This window comes from Cheilinus undulatus, linkage group 20, assembly GCF_018320785.1.
Source record: "Cheilinus undulatus linkage group 20, ASM1832078v1, whole genome shotgun sequence".
Lineage (NCBI taxonomy): Eukaryota > Metazoa > Chordata > Actinopteri > Labriformes > Labridae > Cheilinus > Cheilinus undulatus.
In genome coordinates this window covers 34581045-34601699 of record NC_054884.1, presented here as the reverse complement: position 1 = coordinate 34601699, position 20655 = coordinate 34581045, and the positions used below count along the sequence as shown (strand labels likewise).

Sequence of the window (20655 nt, the reverse complement as noted above, 5' to 3'; positions counted from 1 at the left end):
AAAAATCATTGCCTTCATTTTACACAGTGCCCCAACTTTTCTGGAGTTTCGATTTTAATAAACCATCTTTCACAGGGGAGAAAGACTAGTCTTGTACCTGTATTTAAGTAGAGGTACTTTAAAGGTAGAGGTAGTTGGACCTTTGCTAGTAATAAAGCTTTTTTGTTGCTGCTAAAGTCAGGATTTTACTTTTACCTCCAAAGCCTGTCTAGGTCTGAGTCGTTGCTCTTGGAAGTTGTTAATCCTATTGTTTCTGTCCCTTCTATTTCCTCTGTCTCTTTTGACTCTGTCCATCTGTCTGTTTTTGTGCTCCTCTCTGCCCGTCTTTTAGCCCTGATAGAAATCATAATGGCTTCCTGAAATAGCCTGTTGAGTAATGTCTGGGTCCATTTCTCTTTTTTCTTCTCCTCTCTCTCCAAGTCCATCCACTCATCCTTTTTCTTTCATAACTGAGCCCTCTGTGATTTTTACAGCAGCCGCGGCTGACCGCTGTGTTAAAGCATAAACAGGCCCTGACTCAGACGTCTTCACTTTTAAATTCAGATTTGGAGATTTAATCAGACTTCAGAGTCATACGTAGGTACAGTAACAGGCTGCTGGTTGTGTTTATATGTGTTTAAAGGGGGTGTGGTGGGTGGCTGTGCTCCCAGTCCACAAAGAAAGGAGGGTCAGACACCTGATCTGCAGCCGGCCTGTTTGCACATGGCTCCCATTTCCCTTTAAGTATCGGAGCTGCAGCCTCATGGGAACATCCTGTAGTGTTAAAGGGAGGAACACATGGTGCTAAACACTGCTGAAGAATGGACTTTGTCTTTGGGTGTTACTGATGTTAAACTGGTGTTCCTAAAGTCCTACAAAGTGCTTAGAAGATTGTTGAGGTTGAATATTCCTAAATCATTTCCTTTAAATATTGATGACTGTGTTCATTCTCATCATAAATGGAGCCCAAGGTGTACAAGCATCCATACAGCTTATTTTACTCCATTTTCTGGTAGTAACAAGTAATCTTAGGGTGTAACATAATCACATAAAAGGCTGCTGTTATTTCTGTATTAAGAAGCTCTTAAAAGTAGGGCTGAATGATTTGGGAAAATAATCAAATTGTGATTTTTTTTAACGAATATTGCAATTAGACTTGAAATGTGATTATTCCTTAAGTCCCTCATCTAACACAAGCAATGAATCCCTCTATATCATAACCAACACAATACTAGATTAAACTAGAGCTGAACAGATTTGAAAAACTACCTCATTGTGATGATTTTAACTCGTATTGCAAATAGGATATGAAATGTTGCATTGAAGGGGGTGATCATTTTTATGTCATTCTCATATTTAGTAAGTAAAAAGTACAAAAAATGAAGAAAGTAGGATTTTTTCTAGACTGTTTAAAAAAAAATTACACTTGAATGATGGCATAGTTTTGTAATGCATAACATCAGCTTGATTTCGGGGGAATGGTTGCCATAGCTACAGGCCTGATTTAGTTGAAGTAACTGCAGGTAGATAAACATGGATGCAGCTATAGCTGTAGAACTGGACAACTTTTCTCTACCAAAAGAAGTGCAAAGAACCACACTGGAAGATTTTCTTGGTGAAAAAGATGTTTCTGCCCTTCTCCTGACTGCCTTTGGGAAGAGTTTGGCATGCCATTGGCTGCCTGCTGAGCTAGGCTGTATAGTTTACTTCTCTGTAGTGGTGTATGCCAACTATGCCATATGTTTTGTTGCTCTGATTGGCTCGTAATGACTGTGACGGACAGAATGTTCATCTAATCACCCAGTGAGTTATTTTTGAGTGGCTCTGCCCTTCCAAACATCATCTACAGAGTCTACTTATTGAATCATCCTTGACCTATATAGGATGTTATGAGATGAGAGTTTCTCAAAGTGTGCTTGAGGTATTCCACTATGGAACAAGGGATGATCATGAGGCCCGATGACCTTGACCTCTGACCTATGAACTCTGAAACTGAAACAGTTAATCCTTGAGGCAGAGTGGACATGTGTGCAAAGTTTGAATGAAATCCCTTGAAACCTTCCTGAGATATGGAGTTTGGCTATTACCGGCCTTTAGGCATAAAAATGGGTTTTACAGATGAAATAAATACAAACGATGCTTTTAACAGTTTTCCAAACATGTTTGGGAAGTTTTTGATGTTATAAATCATGTCCATGTGTCTGAAGTCAACCCTGATTTATTTAGACGTTGCTATAAAAAGCCTAGTCTGCTTTAAAGTTGCTCTGAAACAGTTTGGCCTGTTTGGCTTTGGGAACTGATTAGTCAAGGCAAAACCTCATCATTTGTGCTGGTTTGTTTCACATCTGGCACATCCTCTTTTTTTTGGCTTTTTTGTTGTGCTGACAGATGGGATCGTGCCTCTATCCCCTCTCTTTTTCCCAACTAGAGAGCATTATATCTCTTACATTGACCTGACATGGTATTGTTACCAGTGGGAAAATGGGTTGAGTTTTGTTTTCAAGCCAGAGCCATTAGATGATAAAGGATTTAGTTAAAGCGGTGTCATGAGGACATAAAAATATGACATAATCATCACTGCGTAGTTGTCATTTCCTCTTATGTCACTGTTATATTCTAGATGGATGAAGTCTTTGTTCTAAATCCTGCTTTTTTGCAAACATAGCAGGAACTCCTATGTATCTGACGTAATCCATCTCCCTCTTCCAGCTGTATTAGTGCAGGAAACTTCCTCCTCTGACGGCAGGAGAAGATTGATGTGGGCCTGAGGGAGGCTGGATGTGTAGGGTGTTGATGGGCTGCGTCTCCGTCAGACAGTCTGGGAGCTGCTGTTAGGCACCGAGCGTGTTCACAAAGCAGCGGAAAAATCCCCTGAACCTAGAGCCCAGATGTCTGAGGGCTGCAGAGTGTGAAGGAGGCCTGTGTCACACTCCACATAAAAGAGAGGAAAGTAGAGTATAGAGTAATGTTTGACTAATTGCGAGTGAGTGTGCTTAATTCAGTGAAATTTCTAAGAACAAAGCTAAGAGTAAACTTGAACTTTCTCTGCAGCAGAGAAAGTCTTTATGAGCCATGAGGGAGGAATATCTGTCACAGTGACGATCAACGAGCAGCTTCTGTAGACATCATATAATGTACAATAACAGGCTAAGTTTAGCTATGAATCAGCTACACCTGCTACACTAACTGCTCTACATCCAGGAAAAAAACTTTCAGATTTACTGCAATAACTTACATATCTCCTAGTTTCTTGGACAGCAGCATGCATTTGATGCTTCTACAGATATTTAAGAAAACATTGATCTGATTTCTTGCTAAAAAGGCATGACTTTTTCTACTTTTATACATCTTAAAACATTCAAATAATAGAATCTTGAATTATTAACAAATATCAAAATGGTTTGGCATATAAAGCTAGGAAACAAGTAGAGAACCGGCATCCGTACTGTCATTAGCAAGGGCGCTGCATTGTAGTGCACATACAAGGAATAACCAGTGCTACTTTTAGCGTAGGAGAGTGATATGTGATGGACAACAGCTTATCCAGAGCCCCATCCTCAGCATACTTTGCATGGTTCTAACAATCAGGCAGGTAACAATCCAAACTAGGGCTGCAACTAATGATAATTTTTTTATGTCGACTAATCCATCGATAAGTATTCCGATTAGTCGATTGATCACGGTTATTTGGCATACTATTTTGATCCCCATTTTACATAAATAGTAGCAATTTAAATAGAAGCAGTTCACCTGCTTTGCAGGTTACAAATAACTAAAGGATGGCTTTCCTTAAAGTGACTAGTATGTCCATAAAAGTAAATAAAGCAAATTGCCCATCCAAAGCCCAAAAGTACAAATAAAGCTTCATGTAAAGAAATCAAACTTCCAGCCCAGGTGACTGAACAATAGATTATAATTTCTTTAAGTGAAGGAACGTGAACGTGTCAACATGTTCTGGTGTGAGGCTGGCTCTTTTCTTTGAGTAGTGAACTGCGAGTACAGATGAGTTTCTACCGGCCGGGATTTGATTTTACCAATATCAAAAACAATAATACGATGCGTTGACACTTGAATTTCCGTGTCGACTAATTTTTATTGTCGACATAAACGATTATGGCGACTAATCATTCCAGCCCTAATCCAAATGTAACCTGGTTGTGCCACTGTAATTAACGTGAAGCACAGCAATGAGCCAAAACGCGTTCTCTCTTCTCCAAGTTTAATGTGTGTGACAACAGCAACATACAGCAAGGGCGTCAGCTTTGCAAAGCATCTCTGTTGGCCTGACCAGAGCTATAGCTCAAGCGTGTGCTGCAACGCATTGACCTGGCTTGTCTATGGCCCAGCGCTGCATGGATTTCATAATGATTCAAACAACTGTTTAAAGGTGTTTTAATGGATGACTCCCTTGTTTTAAGGCAATGATAATAGATTACCCTGTCTAATTGATAAGAGGAGACACAAATTACAAGAAGTTCAATACCTTTTAAACCATCCCCTCTGGAAGCCCTCCATTGTGCCATTCTAATGACGCTATCCATGCCTCCATAGCCCTTATGGATGCTTATATAGTGAACCTGGAACTTGGATGACTTTCTGGGGCATTTGAAGATTAAATCCATTCTAGTTACTCTAATGCTGAACGTCTTTTTTCTTCATTTTAATCCATTTTTGATCGTTTCTGATGCTAGCTTAGCAATAGCCACTATGTTGTTTTGTCAAATGGGCTGTTAAAACCAATGGCATGCTTTTCCACTGTTACTCATTGCTTTGTCAAACTGGGCATGTCAGTCTGAGCAGATCATACTTGATCTACCCAAGTATACTTAAAGTGCTTTTTTGCCACCTGAGACTCCCACCTCCCATCTTGCAGGATAGTGAATTCAAAAAAGTTGTCTGCTGCCGTATAAGAAAAAATATCTGAAAGAGGAGACGTCCTTTAGGCAGCAGCCGTGGAGATAAGCCCTGAAGCATACTGCTATTAGTCCAAACAAGAGCAGTGATAATGAACTGCAGATAAAAGTGGAACACACACAGATTATCTCCTTTGCCTTTATAATTCCTGGACTGACCCTGAAGTTCAAACACATAATGATGACGGCACATGTGGGATCAGTCCACACGAATATGGGCCACAGTATAGCAGCAATATAGGGCACAATACAGAATCAGGGAGTCTGCATGCTGAGTTGGACTTTAAAGCAGCTGCTAAGAAGCTGATAACATTTTTATCTTGGACGATAACATAAAACACCTCCCATAAAATAATGTCTTACCGTTTATTATGCCTGCAGTTGCAAGCAGAGACAAACAGTCGTATAAAATGTCATAATTACAGCCGTGTTTCCAGCCTCAGGGTAGAGATGTAGGGTTGGGAGTCTCACATTGTTATTTCACTCACTTTTTGCCCTTTAATTCTTTTCTGAAGATTTTATTTTGTGTCTTGTGTGCAGAGGAAAAGGATTGTTGGTGAGAAAATGTCATAAACCGCCGGCGCTCCTCCTTAAGTTAACCATAAAACAGACCCACCCAAACAAGACTGGAGACGGTGGTTGTGCTGGGCTCTGCTCTGTAATTCACATCTGAGGGGAGTGAGTGCACAGAGCATGTCATAGGTTTGAGCATCAGTGTGGGCTAGTATTAGGGATCCTCTGGTATTTTTTGGGCAGACAGTTCCTGGAAGAATGAGGAAAACATTTGTCATGTTGTCCTCTTTTTTTTTTTTTTTTATGCAGAATGAATCTTATAATTAAACATCTTCACACATTTGTCTTTATCTTATTTTGTTCTTTATGTCTGAATGAGGCTCGACTGTGCTTTACCACAGTATATTCAGATTGTGGTGCTACTGCAGTGTTGTTTTCTCTAAATGCTTCTTAGTGTTTTAGATACAGAGTTGAATCAATAGGACAGAGAATGGGATTGTTGTTAGTGCTGCATAAAGATCTTTATTAGGGCTATTCTTGATATCATTTTTGATGTATATTGGTGACAGCAGGCGTGTTAACAAAAACTGCAAATAATGTGGCATGAACTGGCATCAGTAGTCATTTTTAATTGGTTGTAGGGTATCAATTAGCACCTGCTGAATCAAAGAAGAGTTCATGTTTTTCACTGGGCACTAGAAGTCACCGTTTAGACAAGCTCTGTTCTGTTTTTATAGTCAATTAAATGTCAAATGTTGTCTAGTGGAAGTACTGCTTTGCCTTATGTTCTTGTAATACAGTTGTACTGTGGAAGGCAAAACTGGCAATAACTGGCAGTCTTTCACAACACTGTGGAGGAATTTTGGCCCACTCTTGTTTGCAGAATTGTTTAAATTCAGCCACATTGGAGGGTTTTCCTGCTTGTTTAAAGAGAGGGTATTATACTTTTCTGATTTTAAAAACATAAATATAAAGTCACAATGTTGGGTGTCCATACTTCACGTATGTAAATTTTCAAACCGCAAGATAAACGTATGTGGCAGTAATCTTGGAAAAATTGGAATTCGACTGTAAACTGATGAAAACGTTTCGTTGGGAATCTCTCCGAGATCTTCCTGAGACGAGATTTCAATGAGGAACTGATGAGGTCATCGCAATAGGATCTCCTGACTGGTTCGTCCGTGCTGCTGGCAAAGCGGAACAGACCGCCCCCACAAGGCCTTTTGCCCAGTCTCTTTCTTATTGTTAAATAATGAACTCTGACCTTAACAGAGTCAAGCGAGGCCTGCAGCTCTATAGATGTTGTTCTGCGTTCTTTTGGGACCTCCTGGATGAGTCGTTGATGTGCTCTTGGTGTAGTTTTAGTAGGCCGGCAACTCCACTGTTCTAAGTTTTCTCCATTTGTGTGTAATGGCTCTCACCTTGAAGTCCCAGCCTTTTTCCTGACTAATAGATGTCAGTGACTCTTTTTCTCATCTGTTCTTGAATTTCTTTAGATGGCGCCATTGCCTTTTGAGATCTGTTAGCCTACTTCATTTTGTCAGACAGGTTCTATTGAAGGGATTTTTGATTTAACAGGTCCGGCAGTAATCAGACCTGGCTGTGGCTAGTGAAAGTGAGCTTAGCTTTCCAACAAATGTGATTAATCACAGTTAATTCATGATTTAACAAGGGGGTCAGTGACTTTTCACACAGGGCCAGGTAGGTTTGGGTGGCTTTTTTCCCTTGATAATACCTCACAGTGCTAATCTAATCATGAACAATATTATCACACATTTTTATCATATCATGCTGGAATTGAAACTAATAAACCTCAGACTGGAGGAAATGTGTTCTAAAATGCAACTGGACCAATGCAGGACCCCGGCAGTCATCACACTTGAAGTAAAAATGTGCTGCAAACATGATCATATTTCCCATCAACCATATCACCATTGCATCCTTCAAAATATTGTATTTAATACAGACTGATAGATGAATTCTTGTGGGTTTGGTTTTCTTACCTTTCCTGAATCATTGTTGACCACTGTGCAGGCTTACTGCCTATATTTGGCTCAGATTTCAGAAAACTTTGATGATTCCTGCGATAAATTTAGCTGCATAACTGTGGCATGAAAGCATCTGATACCAGCACATCCTGGGATGGGAGGTGGACTTCTATGAATCATCTTTATCTGCTTTTTTGGTACAATCATTCATCCTCTCTTCCTATCTTTCTCTCCCTCTCTCTCTCATTTCCTGGCAGCATTTGGGAGGGGTCATTTTTGGAAACAGATCACAGGGCTGCAGGTCAGAGCGGTTCAGGCTCACTTCCTTTCACGGCTGGACCATCAGAATGATGATTTAGAGGGAGTTCACTACTGCACCTCATGATTTATGGATGTATGACGAACACTCTCCTCCACTTTTATGTACTTTAAAACTCCTTAAACATGTGATAGCCTTTATCTACATAAGTCACTGCATAAATCAGTCAGAGCAATAAAATAAATGGACAAACGAGTGTGTTTCCAAATTTAAATCTGATCATTTTCCACACAGCTATAAATAACTTTTTCGAAAGCTGATGTGAACCGTGACGTTCTCTAATCTCTGTCCCTGTTTGTCATTTTAAATCCTCCTAAATGAGAGATGAACAGATGGATCAGACACGCTCCCAATGATTGATTCTTCTCTTCTTTTCTCCTCATATCTTGTTTTTCCCTTGTTTTATATTGCCATGATGCCACCAAACACTCATAAGTGTATAATTTGTGCAATTATCACTTGCATGAAGTTCTTCCGAACCGTGTGTAAATTTTGCAGCAAAGTCTTGCAGTTTTAATCCACAAAGAAAGGAATATCTGCTCAGATTTCTTCCTATGGTTGTAGTAAGTCAGGAGTCTGTTTTGAATTACCTTGACAGACATTGATATTAATAGGATTTACTCATACTTGCTATAACAGCTGGAGTATTTAGAGGATGCTTGAATACCAGACATGTTAGAGTTTTGATGTAAATGGAAGAACATCATGTTGTAAAATCAGATTAGTTTAGAAATACTTTACAGTCCCAAAGGAGAAATTTGCCTGGGGCAAAAAGGCAGAGAAAATCTACGGCTCTGTGCAGCCTAGATACAGTAAAACAAACGGAACAAAAGACAGACAACCATAAAAACAGAACAAGTTACAAAAATTAACTTTATCAAAGGGGCTTTAACAAGGCCAGAGGGCAGCAGGGCAAAGTAGACAGCATTTATGACAGCATACTAATAAAAGATGGAGCCCAATAAATATCAAACAAGCAGAGTGTCAAGCTAAAGAGCGGAAAGGCCTGAACATCCCTTTATTATCTGAGTTCAGATAAAGTAAGATAGTAAAGTAAGGAGCGACTACCTCAGTATTCACTGTCTAGCGAAATGACTTATCCTCCTCATTTGGCTTCAAACGGGTAGAATAGATTGATATATCACAAATGAACATTGCTAATAAGCCTTTATTTGTGCCACTTGTTGCTCATGTTCGTCCCTGCAGATGATTTTGTCCTTGATAGCATCTTCTCTCTCTTCATACCCAGCTGCTTCTCCAGATAAACCCTCCTATAGTGTAAACCATTGTGGTTTACCTAGAAGCTATTGTACATGAGTGTTAAGTGGGCAGCTCGTTGCTGTGTCTGGTTGTGTAGGGGGAGATGGAGGGTCAAACTGAGACAAAGACCTCCAATTGACGTGTGAACAATGGAGCGGGCACACAGCAGCCTCCTGACCGAGAGACCGTAGGGCACAATGGATCTTTTTCTGTAACATCAGAGGAGGAAGAGTTAGCTTAGCTGCTCTGACACATTGTTGTTAATGTGCTTATTCAAGGCAGTTTATGCAAGTAAGCATGATGCTAGACATCTTGACGTGACACTTACAAATGGATGTCTTCTGTTTGCTTAATTTCTTTGTGTCTGGTTTTAATTTTAATACTTAACTTAATGGAAGTAATGTCACTAATTTTTTTGCCTTATCTACTTGCCTTGAAGATGACCTTTTTTGTGCAAAATATATTCAAAAGCTTATGAGAAAAAAACAAAATGCCTGTGATGTTTTACAAACTTACTTTTAAATGATTTTTACTTTTTGTTGTATTCCTCCTCTACTTCAGTCAGTTAGAAACTGTGGGAAACAGAAAAGGTTCTTTTTAATAGACATACTCTGATTAAGTTAAATCTTATCATGATTGGTCAGACAGCCTATGCATTATACTTACATTGGAAGTGTGTAATTAAGCAATCTACACTGCCTGGCCAAAAAAAACAAAACGTTGCCACCAAAAAAGGTCACACACTCTAATATTTGGTTGGACCGCCTTTAGCTTTGATTACAGCACGCATTCGCTGTGGCAGTGTTTCGATAAGCTTCTGCAATGTCACAAGATTTATTTCCATCCAGTGTTGCATTAATTTTAATATTGATGATGGGAGAGTCTGACCACTGTGCAAAGCCTTCTCCAGCACATCCCAAAGATTCTCAATGGGGTTAAGGTCTGGACTCTGTGGTGGCCAATCCATGTGTGAAAATGATGTCTCATGCTCCCTGAACCACTCTTTCACAATTTGAGCCCGATGAATCCTGGCATTGTCGTCTTGGAATATGCCAGTGCCATTAGGGAAGAAAAAATCCATTGATGGAATAACCTGGTCATTCAGTATATTCAGGTAGTCAGCTGACCTCATTCTTTGGGCACATAATGTTGCTGAACCTAGACCTGACCAACTGCAGCAACCCCAGATCATAGCTCTGCCCCCACAGGCTTGTACAGTAGGCACTAGGCATGATGGGTGCATCACTTCCCCTGCCTCTCTTCTTACCCTGATGCGCCCATCACTCTGGAACAGGGTTAATCTGGACCCATCAGACTACATGACCTTCTTCCATTCCTCCAGAGTCCAATCCTAGCAAACTGAAGCCGTTTTTTGCATGCCAATGATTTGACCCTTCTTAAACAGACTAGCATCTTTTCCACGACCACAGGATGTGTCTTTCGACATGGTTGTTTAAGAGATGAGAAGTTATTCATTGCATCAGCTGGGGTTAAATAACTTATTGCCAGCTGAAAGATAATCGCCCATGCAGTATTTACTTCGTTAAATCCAGGTGGCGACTTTTTTTTTTTTTGGCCAGGTAGTGTATTATGTTACACTATGTAACGTTACATTATGTTATGTTAAGGTGTGTTACATCTTGTTTCAAAAGTTGTGTTATGTTACTTAACTTGTATTGCATTTGAACTAAGAGTAATCTGAGGACTCTAACTGGTTATTTTGTAGCTCCCCTGGCCTCACCCTTTGGCTTTACAATGAATGTAGAGCCGGTGAATTAAACTCATGTTGCTATAATGGATTGTATAGAAGGGTAGAAGGGAGGTATTGTTACAGAAAGACAGTTTTCTACCTTTTCTTCATGTGAAAAGTTGAAGAAAGACAGAAAAGTTCAAGTCTATCCTTAGAGTAAATGCAGCAGACTTGAATTTGACCTGTCTGCTTCATCTCTTAAATAATGGAGACCAAGAGCAGCTCAAAACTGGAAAGAAACGCTACAACATAGCTCTACAGTCAGGGAAACAATCTGCTTTATTGTAATATGCACATTATCTCTGCTTAAGAGGCTTAACATGGTAGAAATCTGCCAATTTGGACAGTTGATCCTGTGATAGAAATGTGTGACATTTAACAGTTAAACATTCAACATGATCTGCTAGCTGCAGCACGGAAGCTACACATGTGCATCCTATGTGGACAGTCTTTGTCAGGCAGCCGTGCCAGTTTGTGCACATTCTGACTTCTAGTATGAATACTCTCTCACATATCTGAACACAGTTAATCTAAACATGCTCTGGTCTTTTTGTGAATTGTGGTGAAGCATTGTTGTGTCCAGCTGCTGCAGGAGCATCCTGTAGTACATGAGAACCACCACAGTAGCTTGGTTTTGTCAATGCTACCGGAGCTGTTTGGTCTGTTTCTAGTTTATTCTGGTAGGTAGATGGAGCGACTGGTAAGTTACTTTAGCTGGCATGAAAGGCCCAAGAGATGGTTAACGGTATGCTCACCGGGTCGAGCTGCTGTGGCTGTCACGCTGCATTATACATGGTCAAGTTGCAAAATAAACACTCGGCAGGTCCCTTCCATGAACTGATAGTTTATTAGTGAGTACCAGCTCAAGATCACACTTTGTTAGTTATCACTCCAGTTTTTGCTGTTTTTATGGGTGGGATTTGCTACTGTGTGGTAAACAAGAGGTGGAGAAAGTACAAGACTATTATACTCAATTAAAAGTGCAGGTACTTTGGTTGAAACTTACTTAAGTAGAATTAAAAGTACTGATTTTAAAATGTACTCAAAAAAGTACAAGTATACAGAGAAACAACCTAATTACAGAAGACTTTCTTAGCCTGAGCACATCCTTGCAAGTGACTATTGTGCATGCACACTTGGCCATTTTGATAGAAATACGATGTAGTGTTCATCCCTATTCCACAACCAAAGAACCCATTTCTGCTCTGCTTGAAATGGGAGATCTGAGTTTATGTCTATGTCCACCACAGTTTGTTTGACTGTGGAAGGGAAAGCAAACTGCCTTGTGTAAAAGGTAACTGAACCAAATTAGGTGCAACTTCACTCCACTAACCTTACTGAGCAGATGGATTTGCCAGACTCTGTCTCTGCCATCAATCCACAACGTTTGTGCTGAACCGAACACGGTTTGGGACTATCAGCATCATTTAAGAAGAACGAGGCAGTAGCTATGGGCTGGGTTTGGTTATACTGAAGGCCATTTGCAATGGCTGTCTCCAGTGCAGTGATTAGCTCAAATATAGCTCTAATGTAGCATTAATTTTTTGTAAAACTTTAGCACATTTCTGCATGAAATAAAGAATAAAAACAACACTAAAATGTATTAATGATAGGAAAGATGTTTAGCCAACATAAATAGCCTTGAGTTAGACTGAAATCATGCTGTCATAATCATGGCATGACACCTGCTATTAACATGAATAGGGCTTCATGAATGTTGCCATTAAGTGTCATTAAGCGTCATTCGCTAATTTATGACACCTTTACCGCACAGTTGACATTTTTTCGGAAGGCATAATCATGATAACTTGACATTTGTGGTAAAGGTGTCATAATTTAGCGAATGACACTTAACCGCAACATTCATGAAGCCCTATTCATGTTAATGACAGGTGCCATGTCATGATTATGACAGCATAATGTTAGTCTTATGAATAAAACTTTAAATAAAGTGTTATCGATGTTTCTGCTCTTCTTCCGGTCTGCTTCGGCATCGGTTTGCGATCATTTGAGGTGGGGTTTGCCGGTGTATCCGAAGGCTGCTGCCATGGTAGCTACTAGCTATTGGTAGCTGCAGTTTAATTGGAACTGGAGCACATTTCTTTATAAAACAAGAGCAAAGATTCACACTGAAAGCTTGTATTGGCAGAGAGGACATTTTTGTACATCTCTGATCGGCCTTGGCATCAATTTTATTCACAGTGAGGCTCCGCCGTTAACAATCTACAGCAGCGGTAGCCTGTCAGCTCAAAAGAAGCACATACATACACCATTTTGTCAGGTTGCTCTGATTGGCTCATCATGAATGTTGCAGACAGAACATTCATGCAATCATCTTGGCAGAATTTTTTGAAAAGTCTTGCCCTTCTCAAACGCTTTCAATGGGAGCTTTCCCAGATGAATGTGAAATAAATCCATGCAGTGGAGATTTGAAACAGTTGAACTGGCATGCCAGGTTATGTCCACCAAACTTGATATGTGAGAGTGACCTTAAAAGGTTTGTAGAAGGATGCAGGGAGATAGATGTTAGAGCCAAGGTTGTATCCTTTTACAGCGCCCATGTTTAGGAAACACTGATAAACAAGAAGAGTGTCATGGACATCTGCTGACAGCTTTAACCTTCATGTTGAGTTTCTAACTCAAGGCTGTTTATGTTGGCAAAACATTCAGTAACATCCAGGGTAAAATTGCTCCGTCTTTATTTTTAGCTCTAAGTATTTAAAATTAAAACATAATCAATATCTGTGAAGTCTCACTCCATTGGTTTCATCTGACATTAAAACCCAAATCCTTCAGATGTTTCTACTTGAATTGTTATGGAGTAAAAAAGCTTTGGGCCTTGTGTGCAGAGCAGAAGCAGCAGACAGCTGTGAAGAAAGAACCCATTCTTCTGTGGAGAGAAAACTGGGATCCTGGTTCTCTTTGGAGAGGAAGGAAGTCAGGCAGGCGGCCCGAGGCAACGAGAGCTATGAGAGAGAAGAGAAAGGGTGACGGTGTGAGCGGTGAGACAGAAAGGAGAGAAGCGAACGGCTAGACGAAGTGATTTACAGCCTGGACACAAGTTCAGGAAAAAGGTAGATGTATGTGTGTCACACATGATGCAGGATAATCAGAGTGAAGGAAAAAATGAGAAGCAAGCAAAACATGTTTAAAGTAAGAATGTCTGGACACTGTCTTTGTCAGGTAAATATTCAGAACTAGAGCTACCACCTCGAGATTGTACATCTCCATGAAGAATAGGCTGCTGTGCCCTAGCAGTCTAAGATCAATGTGACCTTTCACCTTCAGCTCCAAGGGTAAATTAGACTAAAGTATAGTGCGGCCCTGTCCTCTTCTCTCCAGCACTAATTTCCAGTCACCAGGTTTTGTTCGCAGAATTTGCTCCAGGTATTCATCAACTGGAAACGCTTTCTGCTCTTGAGTTTTGAGCACACAGGCATTGTCATGTAGCAGGAAGAAGCATGGGAAGTGTTGACACAAAACTTGAAGCTTGCTATTGTCACAGAGTGTGAAAGGGTGGAGAGGAGCAGAAACCAGGTGTTTTCCTCTCTGGATTTTTGTTTTACTTCCTTGTTAATGGCAAAGGCAGTGAAACTGTAACATGCAGTTTGAGCTCACTGATAGATGGCAAACAGGAATTCAGTGTCATAATATTTACGGCTTTTATATTTTAATAAAGTTTATTTTTATTTAATAAAAATAAATTACTGCTTAATGAACAACTAATACTGGCTAATATTTAACTTTAAAAGTAAAGAGTGCTGATGTTACAAAGTTAAAGATCACAGATAGTTTAATGTTTTAGTAAAGGTAATTATGAACTTCTGTTGACCTTTATAGGGGTTTCCGTTATGATGGATAACCTTGAATGAACTCTGGGAGTACAGTGACTTCTGCTACCAACACCTTACAGCTGTGTGTTGTTTTAGTAGTTGTGCAGGCATCCTCAGAGACACATGACATTGATTTTTATTTAACATGCTTGTTTGCTTTTAATAGCCTGAACAAGTTTAAGGACTTGTATTGAAAAACATGGACTTTAAATATGGTGTAGGCCCACTCTTCTTGGAAGGTTTTTCATGAGATCTTGGAGTGTTTCTGTGGGAATTTGTGCCCCTTCATTCTGTAAATCAGAGAACTGGTGATGGATGAGAAAGCCTGGCTCACAATCTCTGCTCCAGTTCATCCCAAAGCTGCTCAATGACGTTCAGATCAGGGCTCTGTGCAGGACAGTCAAGTTCTTCCACACCAAACTCATCAAACCATGTGTTTATAGTTTTTGCTTTGTGCGCTGGGACAAAGTCATGTTGCAGTAGAAAAAGGCCTTCCCCAAACTGTTGACACAAAGATGGAAGCATAGCATTGCCCAAGATGCCTTGGTATGCTGAAGCATTAAGATTCACCTTCACTGGAGATAAGGTCTCTAGCCCAAACCCTGAAAAGCAGCCCCATACCATTATCCCTCCTCCACCAAACTTCACAGTTGGCACAGTACAGTCAGGCTGGTAACGTTCTCTTCATGTCCACCAAACCCAGACTCCCCCATCTGACTGCTGAACAGAGAAGCATGATTCTTCACTCCACAGAACACGTTTCCACTGCTCCACAGTCCAGTGTCGGTGTGCTTAACACCACTCCATCTGAAGCTCGGCATTTGACTTGGTGATGTGAGGCTTGCATGCAGCTCTCACTGCACAGCTTAAGTATTTACATGAATGCTAGTAAAAGTTCAGAACTCTGATGATGGCTTAATGTTAGGGATGCAATACGCTCACTATCAGTGAGCATCCCTTTCTGTTTTCCCGCTGCTACTGTGTTGCTCTGTACCATTTCTCCTGCTCAGAGTTCTAGGGTTAAATTGTTCATTATCCTCCTATTTTTTGATCCTGCAATTTTACTTTTGCCACGTTAAGTGCATTTTGTACATCATAATAAATGCGTATCTATTCCAAATTCCAGTCACTGGCCTCACAAACTACTAATAATCAATATGGTATCAGCCCTGAAAACCCTGCATCGGTAGACCCCTACTGGAGAGCGCACTCTGCATGAGTTAACATTGATTCTGAATCCTGATAAACACCAAACTCATGATGTTTTTAAACTCAAAGGAAAGACACTGAACCTGCTTTATTATTACACCTCAGGGTGATGTGATTGAGTAGGTGTCGCGTTGTAAATATCTTGTTTTCTTGACTGGCGACTTGCCGTCTTTTGAGCTCCATATTAAGCAACTTGTAAAGAAGTTAACTGTGTTTTTATTTCAGTAAAGTCTTTGTTTTTGTGGCCGCTTTAAGGCCACTGATCCATTAGAGTGAAGTTTTATAAATACATCTTCTCAATGCCTTAAATCTCTTAACTGAGGTTTATAACAATTCTTTAGTAATCAGTAACTTATTGTATTCTGAATGATTGAGTTGGTTGGCCTTCAGTTGACCACTTATAGGTCAAATCATCAGTATATCCTTATTGAAAAGGCTTCCTTCACACTTGTGTCATTTATTCATGTGAAAGTGCTGAAAGCAACAGTCTTTGCTCTTGGTCTCAAGACTTACTTTTGCTGTCTGTCCTTAAGTTCATCTTGAAATGTTTAAGGTATGCCGCTCCTGCAGGCTGCAATCTGCTGCATCAGACTTGGTGTCTTGGGGAGCTGCTGTCTTTAAATCTTTATAAAATCAGCTAGAAAAAATAGGAGGGGGATGCGTTTGGTTGCAGTTGTTTGGGTTGTGACTCAAGATCTGGTTGACCTGTGTTTGCATTTGTTTTTTTAATGTTTTTTTTTTTCTTTTTTTTTTTTGTCTGTTGCTCTAATGTGCTGCTACCTGTTTTGGGTGGGACACTCTTGAACTCTGGTTAGATAAATTCAGTAATATGAATACATTTGACAGTAAGCAGTCTTTTTGGGGGTTATGAAAAACTGTTGAACTAAGGAAGCAATTTAAGGGGGTGTTTTATGTTGCTGGGAAATAGACAGTCATTTGGAGAAACAGGAAGTCAAATGTGTTGTTTCAAGACTTTTATCGTTGTTTTACCTGCTTGAACACAAAAAAACACCCTTAAGAAAAACACTGCCCTAAAGTTGCACTCTTTATGATAATCCTCAAATACATATAAAGGATTTTCTTCCATATCTTATGTTAATTAATCCTAAACGTCTTTGTGCGTCCTCAGGTTTGAGAAAGGGAGGATCTACAGCTACATCGGGGAGGTGGTGGTGTCCGTCAATCCTTACCGTGCCATGAACATCTACGGCCGCGACACCATCGAGCAGTACAAGGGCCGCGAGCTGTACGAGAGGCCACCGCACCTTTTCGCCATCGCTGACGCTGCTTACAAAGCCATGAAGAGGAGGAACAAAGACACCTGTATCGTCATCTCAGGTAACACGGGACGACCCCCTGCATGGGCCACACAAAAACACATTTTACCCTGTCATGGACTGAATGGTTTAAATACAACAGCAAAGGTCAGGCATCTTGTTCGTTTGAGGTATTTTTGTCCAGAATCTAAAAATAAATTCCTGCTGTGATGATCTGGTGTTTCCATTTATACTTCGATATTTTTAATCCTTTGAAATGTTCTGGAGAACAGATCCTTACTTTAGAAATATTGTTGAGTTAAAAATAAAAGCTTTTTTTAAATAGAAAAACAAATACTTCATGTGGTCACAAGCTGTGTGGCTGTCTGGAGGAGTCACACAGAGGATACAGCACCACCCAGTGATCAGATGGGAGCTGAGCCTCCTCCAGACAACCCTTATGAGTCTACATATGACAGCAAGCATGGTCTCATAACCTCACTGAGGGGTTAAAGGTTGTGTGGTTTATTTAAATTTTGGGGTCAGTTTGAAAAAATAAGATTGATTCAGGCTTTTATAACCTATTTGAGTCAAGAATTACGCTGAAAATGACAATTTTATATTGTGGATTTGAATTTTTATAGGTTTAGCTGCATTTAAATGTGGTTTAATTCACTTAGATTTTATCTAAGACTGGTCTGGGAATTGCAAGGGCCTTTGAGAGGGCTTCAGCTGTCCCTTTTTACCTCAATTCTACCTATACCATAGTAAGAGATATATCTTCATATGCATATGCTCTCTATGATCGAATTAAACTTAAATCTATTTTCTCTTTTACAGTGGGGGTCCATGGTCTAATTTATGTCAGTTTCAGGGCCCTTGCTGAGAAAAAACACTTATAATAGCCGATTTTTGCCCAGCTCTTTTCATTTGCAAGGTAAGCATCAAGAACATATTTTTTCTTTTATTTCAGGGGAAAGTGGAGCAGGAAAGACAGAAGCCAGCAAGTACATAATGCAATACATCGCTGCTATCACCAATCCCAATCAGAGGGCCGAGGTCGAAAGGTGAGTTGTTGGTTTTATGACTCTTATAAACTCTGTAAATCTTATAAACTGCAGAGCATGCAGGTTCACTGGTGTCTAAAGTTTGAGACTTGGACTGGGGTTACACTTAAGTTGCACACAGATGCGACTTTTGACTACTTTGACAACGTGAGCGTGGTTATCCCCAAGTGTGTGGTGTCAACGCGTTTCTCTTAAATGTCAAACACGTTTGATATTTACGATTCTAGGTAGTAATGCCTCTGATGGAATACCCACAACGGCTAATGAGAGCGAGCAGACTGAGCAGCATCACCAGCAGGATTTGATGTACTTTCACTGCTCACCAGCCTTTCTCTTGTACAGATTGTTACTCAGTCATTGTTATGGGCAGTTAAATGGAATTAAAAACTACATACTGCCCAATCATTGTCAGAACCCAGTGTAATTAAACACAACGAATGCACTGAGACTCTTCAAGTTTGTATTACAAAAATAATAATGCTTTAAAAACTTTTCTGTTACCCATAGTACCATTAGTTTACATCTATTTTAGTTACTGAGGAGTTTTTATGTGGACTTCTGTTTTTCTGCATCGTTGCTTCTGATAGTAATGTTTGCACTACAAAACATGTGCACATTGCACTACCAGATAAGATTCCCAGACAACCATGATACATTGTGCTCTGTTTTCAGTATATTTTCCTTTCTCTCCCCCTTAAAAACGATGTTATTGCCTTGATTGACTTGTGAGAAAAGTGCAGCTCAGTCTTTTTTACTTAATGTTGCAGTCAGGTGTGAAAAAGGTCTCCTTATGTAGTCTACTCTACTTACTGTAAATGTGAGCCGCTATCGTAATCTAGTAATAAAAGTCTCTTAGATCATGGCTCGATAAACAGTACTTTGAACTCCCAGCTTAAGACAACACCACTAATAACGAAGCAGCAAAACCCCTCAGATCTAGGGTGAAGTGCTCCATATTACAAAGAAACAGCATGTGTAAGTGTCTAGATGTGAAAACCAAGAGATTAACTTTGATTTAAAGTTCACATCATGTACAGTAGGTCAGAGATTAAGTTAAGATCTGTGCAGTAAAAAGGTTTGTAGGTCAACTTTATAATAACGGATGACATGTACCATGTAGTAATATCTACACTGCTGTTTACCACTGCTTCTCTCTTTAACTGCAAACACTGAATGATATAAATCAATGGAGATGAGGTAGAAGAGAGGAGTGTTGTTCATTTGAGTTGTAGAGTTTTGTAATCATTTTGATTTAAAATGAATAGGCGCACCCTATTTTTAAAATCCTAGAAGTAATTTTGCAGTGTATTTTTGTATTAATGCAGCAGTGTTGACCCAGATGAAGGATCTCTGTTCCTACAAGAAACAGCAATGACAAGATAACAGGAGTAGAACTGCATTTCAATCTATACTTAAGATTGGAATTTAAGGGGCGCGCCAGTAGTCAAGTGGTTAAGGCGCGCACCATGTACACAGGCAACCTGGGTTCGAATCCGGCCCATGGCACTATTTCCTGCATGTCTCTTCCCTTCCCTTTTTTTTTTTTGTTTTTTTTTTTGTTTTCCATGAGGGCCCTTGGTGGGTGCTCAACTTGTCTTAGATTCTTGTAGGTGGGACTCTGGGTTTGAATAATCAAAGGTTTGGGAACACTGCCATAGCAGCTAGATTGTGCACTAAGTCCAGAAGGTAGTGTTCCAACAAGATGACCCAGATTTGATTCACACAGTCATAACTATGGAAGTCCATTTCTGCTACTTAAAAAACAAAAATGTGAAAATTAGGCAATTCTAAAGAAAAAGATAAAGATTCCTAAGTCAGAGATAAAAAGTTATCTCATAATTTTCTCTTTTAATCTCATTAATTTATTTTTATCTCATATTTTTTTGAATTTTTTCCTCACAATTTTGTGTGGAATTTGTGCACAATTGAAAGTTAGGCAGTTGCACAATGAATATGGCATATTTGAGAAGGCTTTGATGCATGCAAATCTTAAATCAGATTGCCTTGTTACTGCACCAGATGCATTGTGGGTTTGCCAAGTATCACTCTAAGGTAGAATAAGTCTGTGGTAACAGGAGGTTTCCTAAATATTATATTAAATTTAGGTAGCTATTTTCTTAATTATTTCAATTTAAAGTTAGGCAGTTGCACAGTGAATATGGCATATTTGGGAAGACTTTTATGTTGAAATCTTACATCAGATTGCCTTGTTACTGCACCAGATGTATTGTGGGGTTGCCAAGTATCAATCTAAGGTAAAGCTGTATGGGTTGATGTAGGCTCTTAATCGCATGTCTTCATGAAAAGAGTCTCTGTTTTTGCCCGACTCTCGTTACTTAAACTCTCATTATTCAAAATCTTCTTGTTCCCCTACAGGGTGAAAAACATGCTGCTTAAATCCAACTGTGTCTTGGAGGCCTTCGGGAATGCCAAGACAAACCGCAACGACAACTCCAGCCGCTTCGGCAAATACATGGACATCAACTTTGACTTCAAGGGAGATCCTATTGGAGGCCACATCAACAACTACCTGCTGGAAAAGGTAAAGATGGGCAAATTATCAGGATA

At 39.8% G+C, this 20655-nt stretch overlaps 1 protein-coding gene across 1 annotated transcript in view; it reads left to right on the top strand.

Annotated features, from left to right (window-relative positions):
• myo1d (myosin 1D) overlaps positions 1 to 20655 on the top strand; it is a 195779-nt gene that overhangs the window by 18309 nt on the left and 156815 nt on the right. The window contains exons 2-4 of the mRNA XM_041815097.1: positions 16894 to 17102; positions 17994 to 18087; positions 20464 to 20629. Coding sequence (XP_041671031.1) covers positions 16894 to 17102; positions 17994 to 18087; positions 20464 to 20629 — 469 coding nt within the window. The remainder of the gene's footprint in view (positions 1 to 16893; positions 17103 to 17993; positions 18088 to 20463; positions 20630 to 20655) is intronic.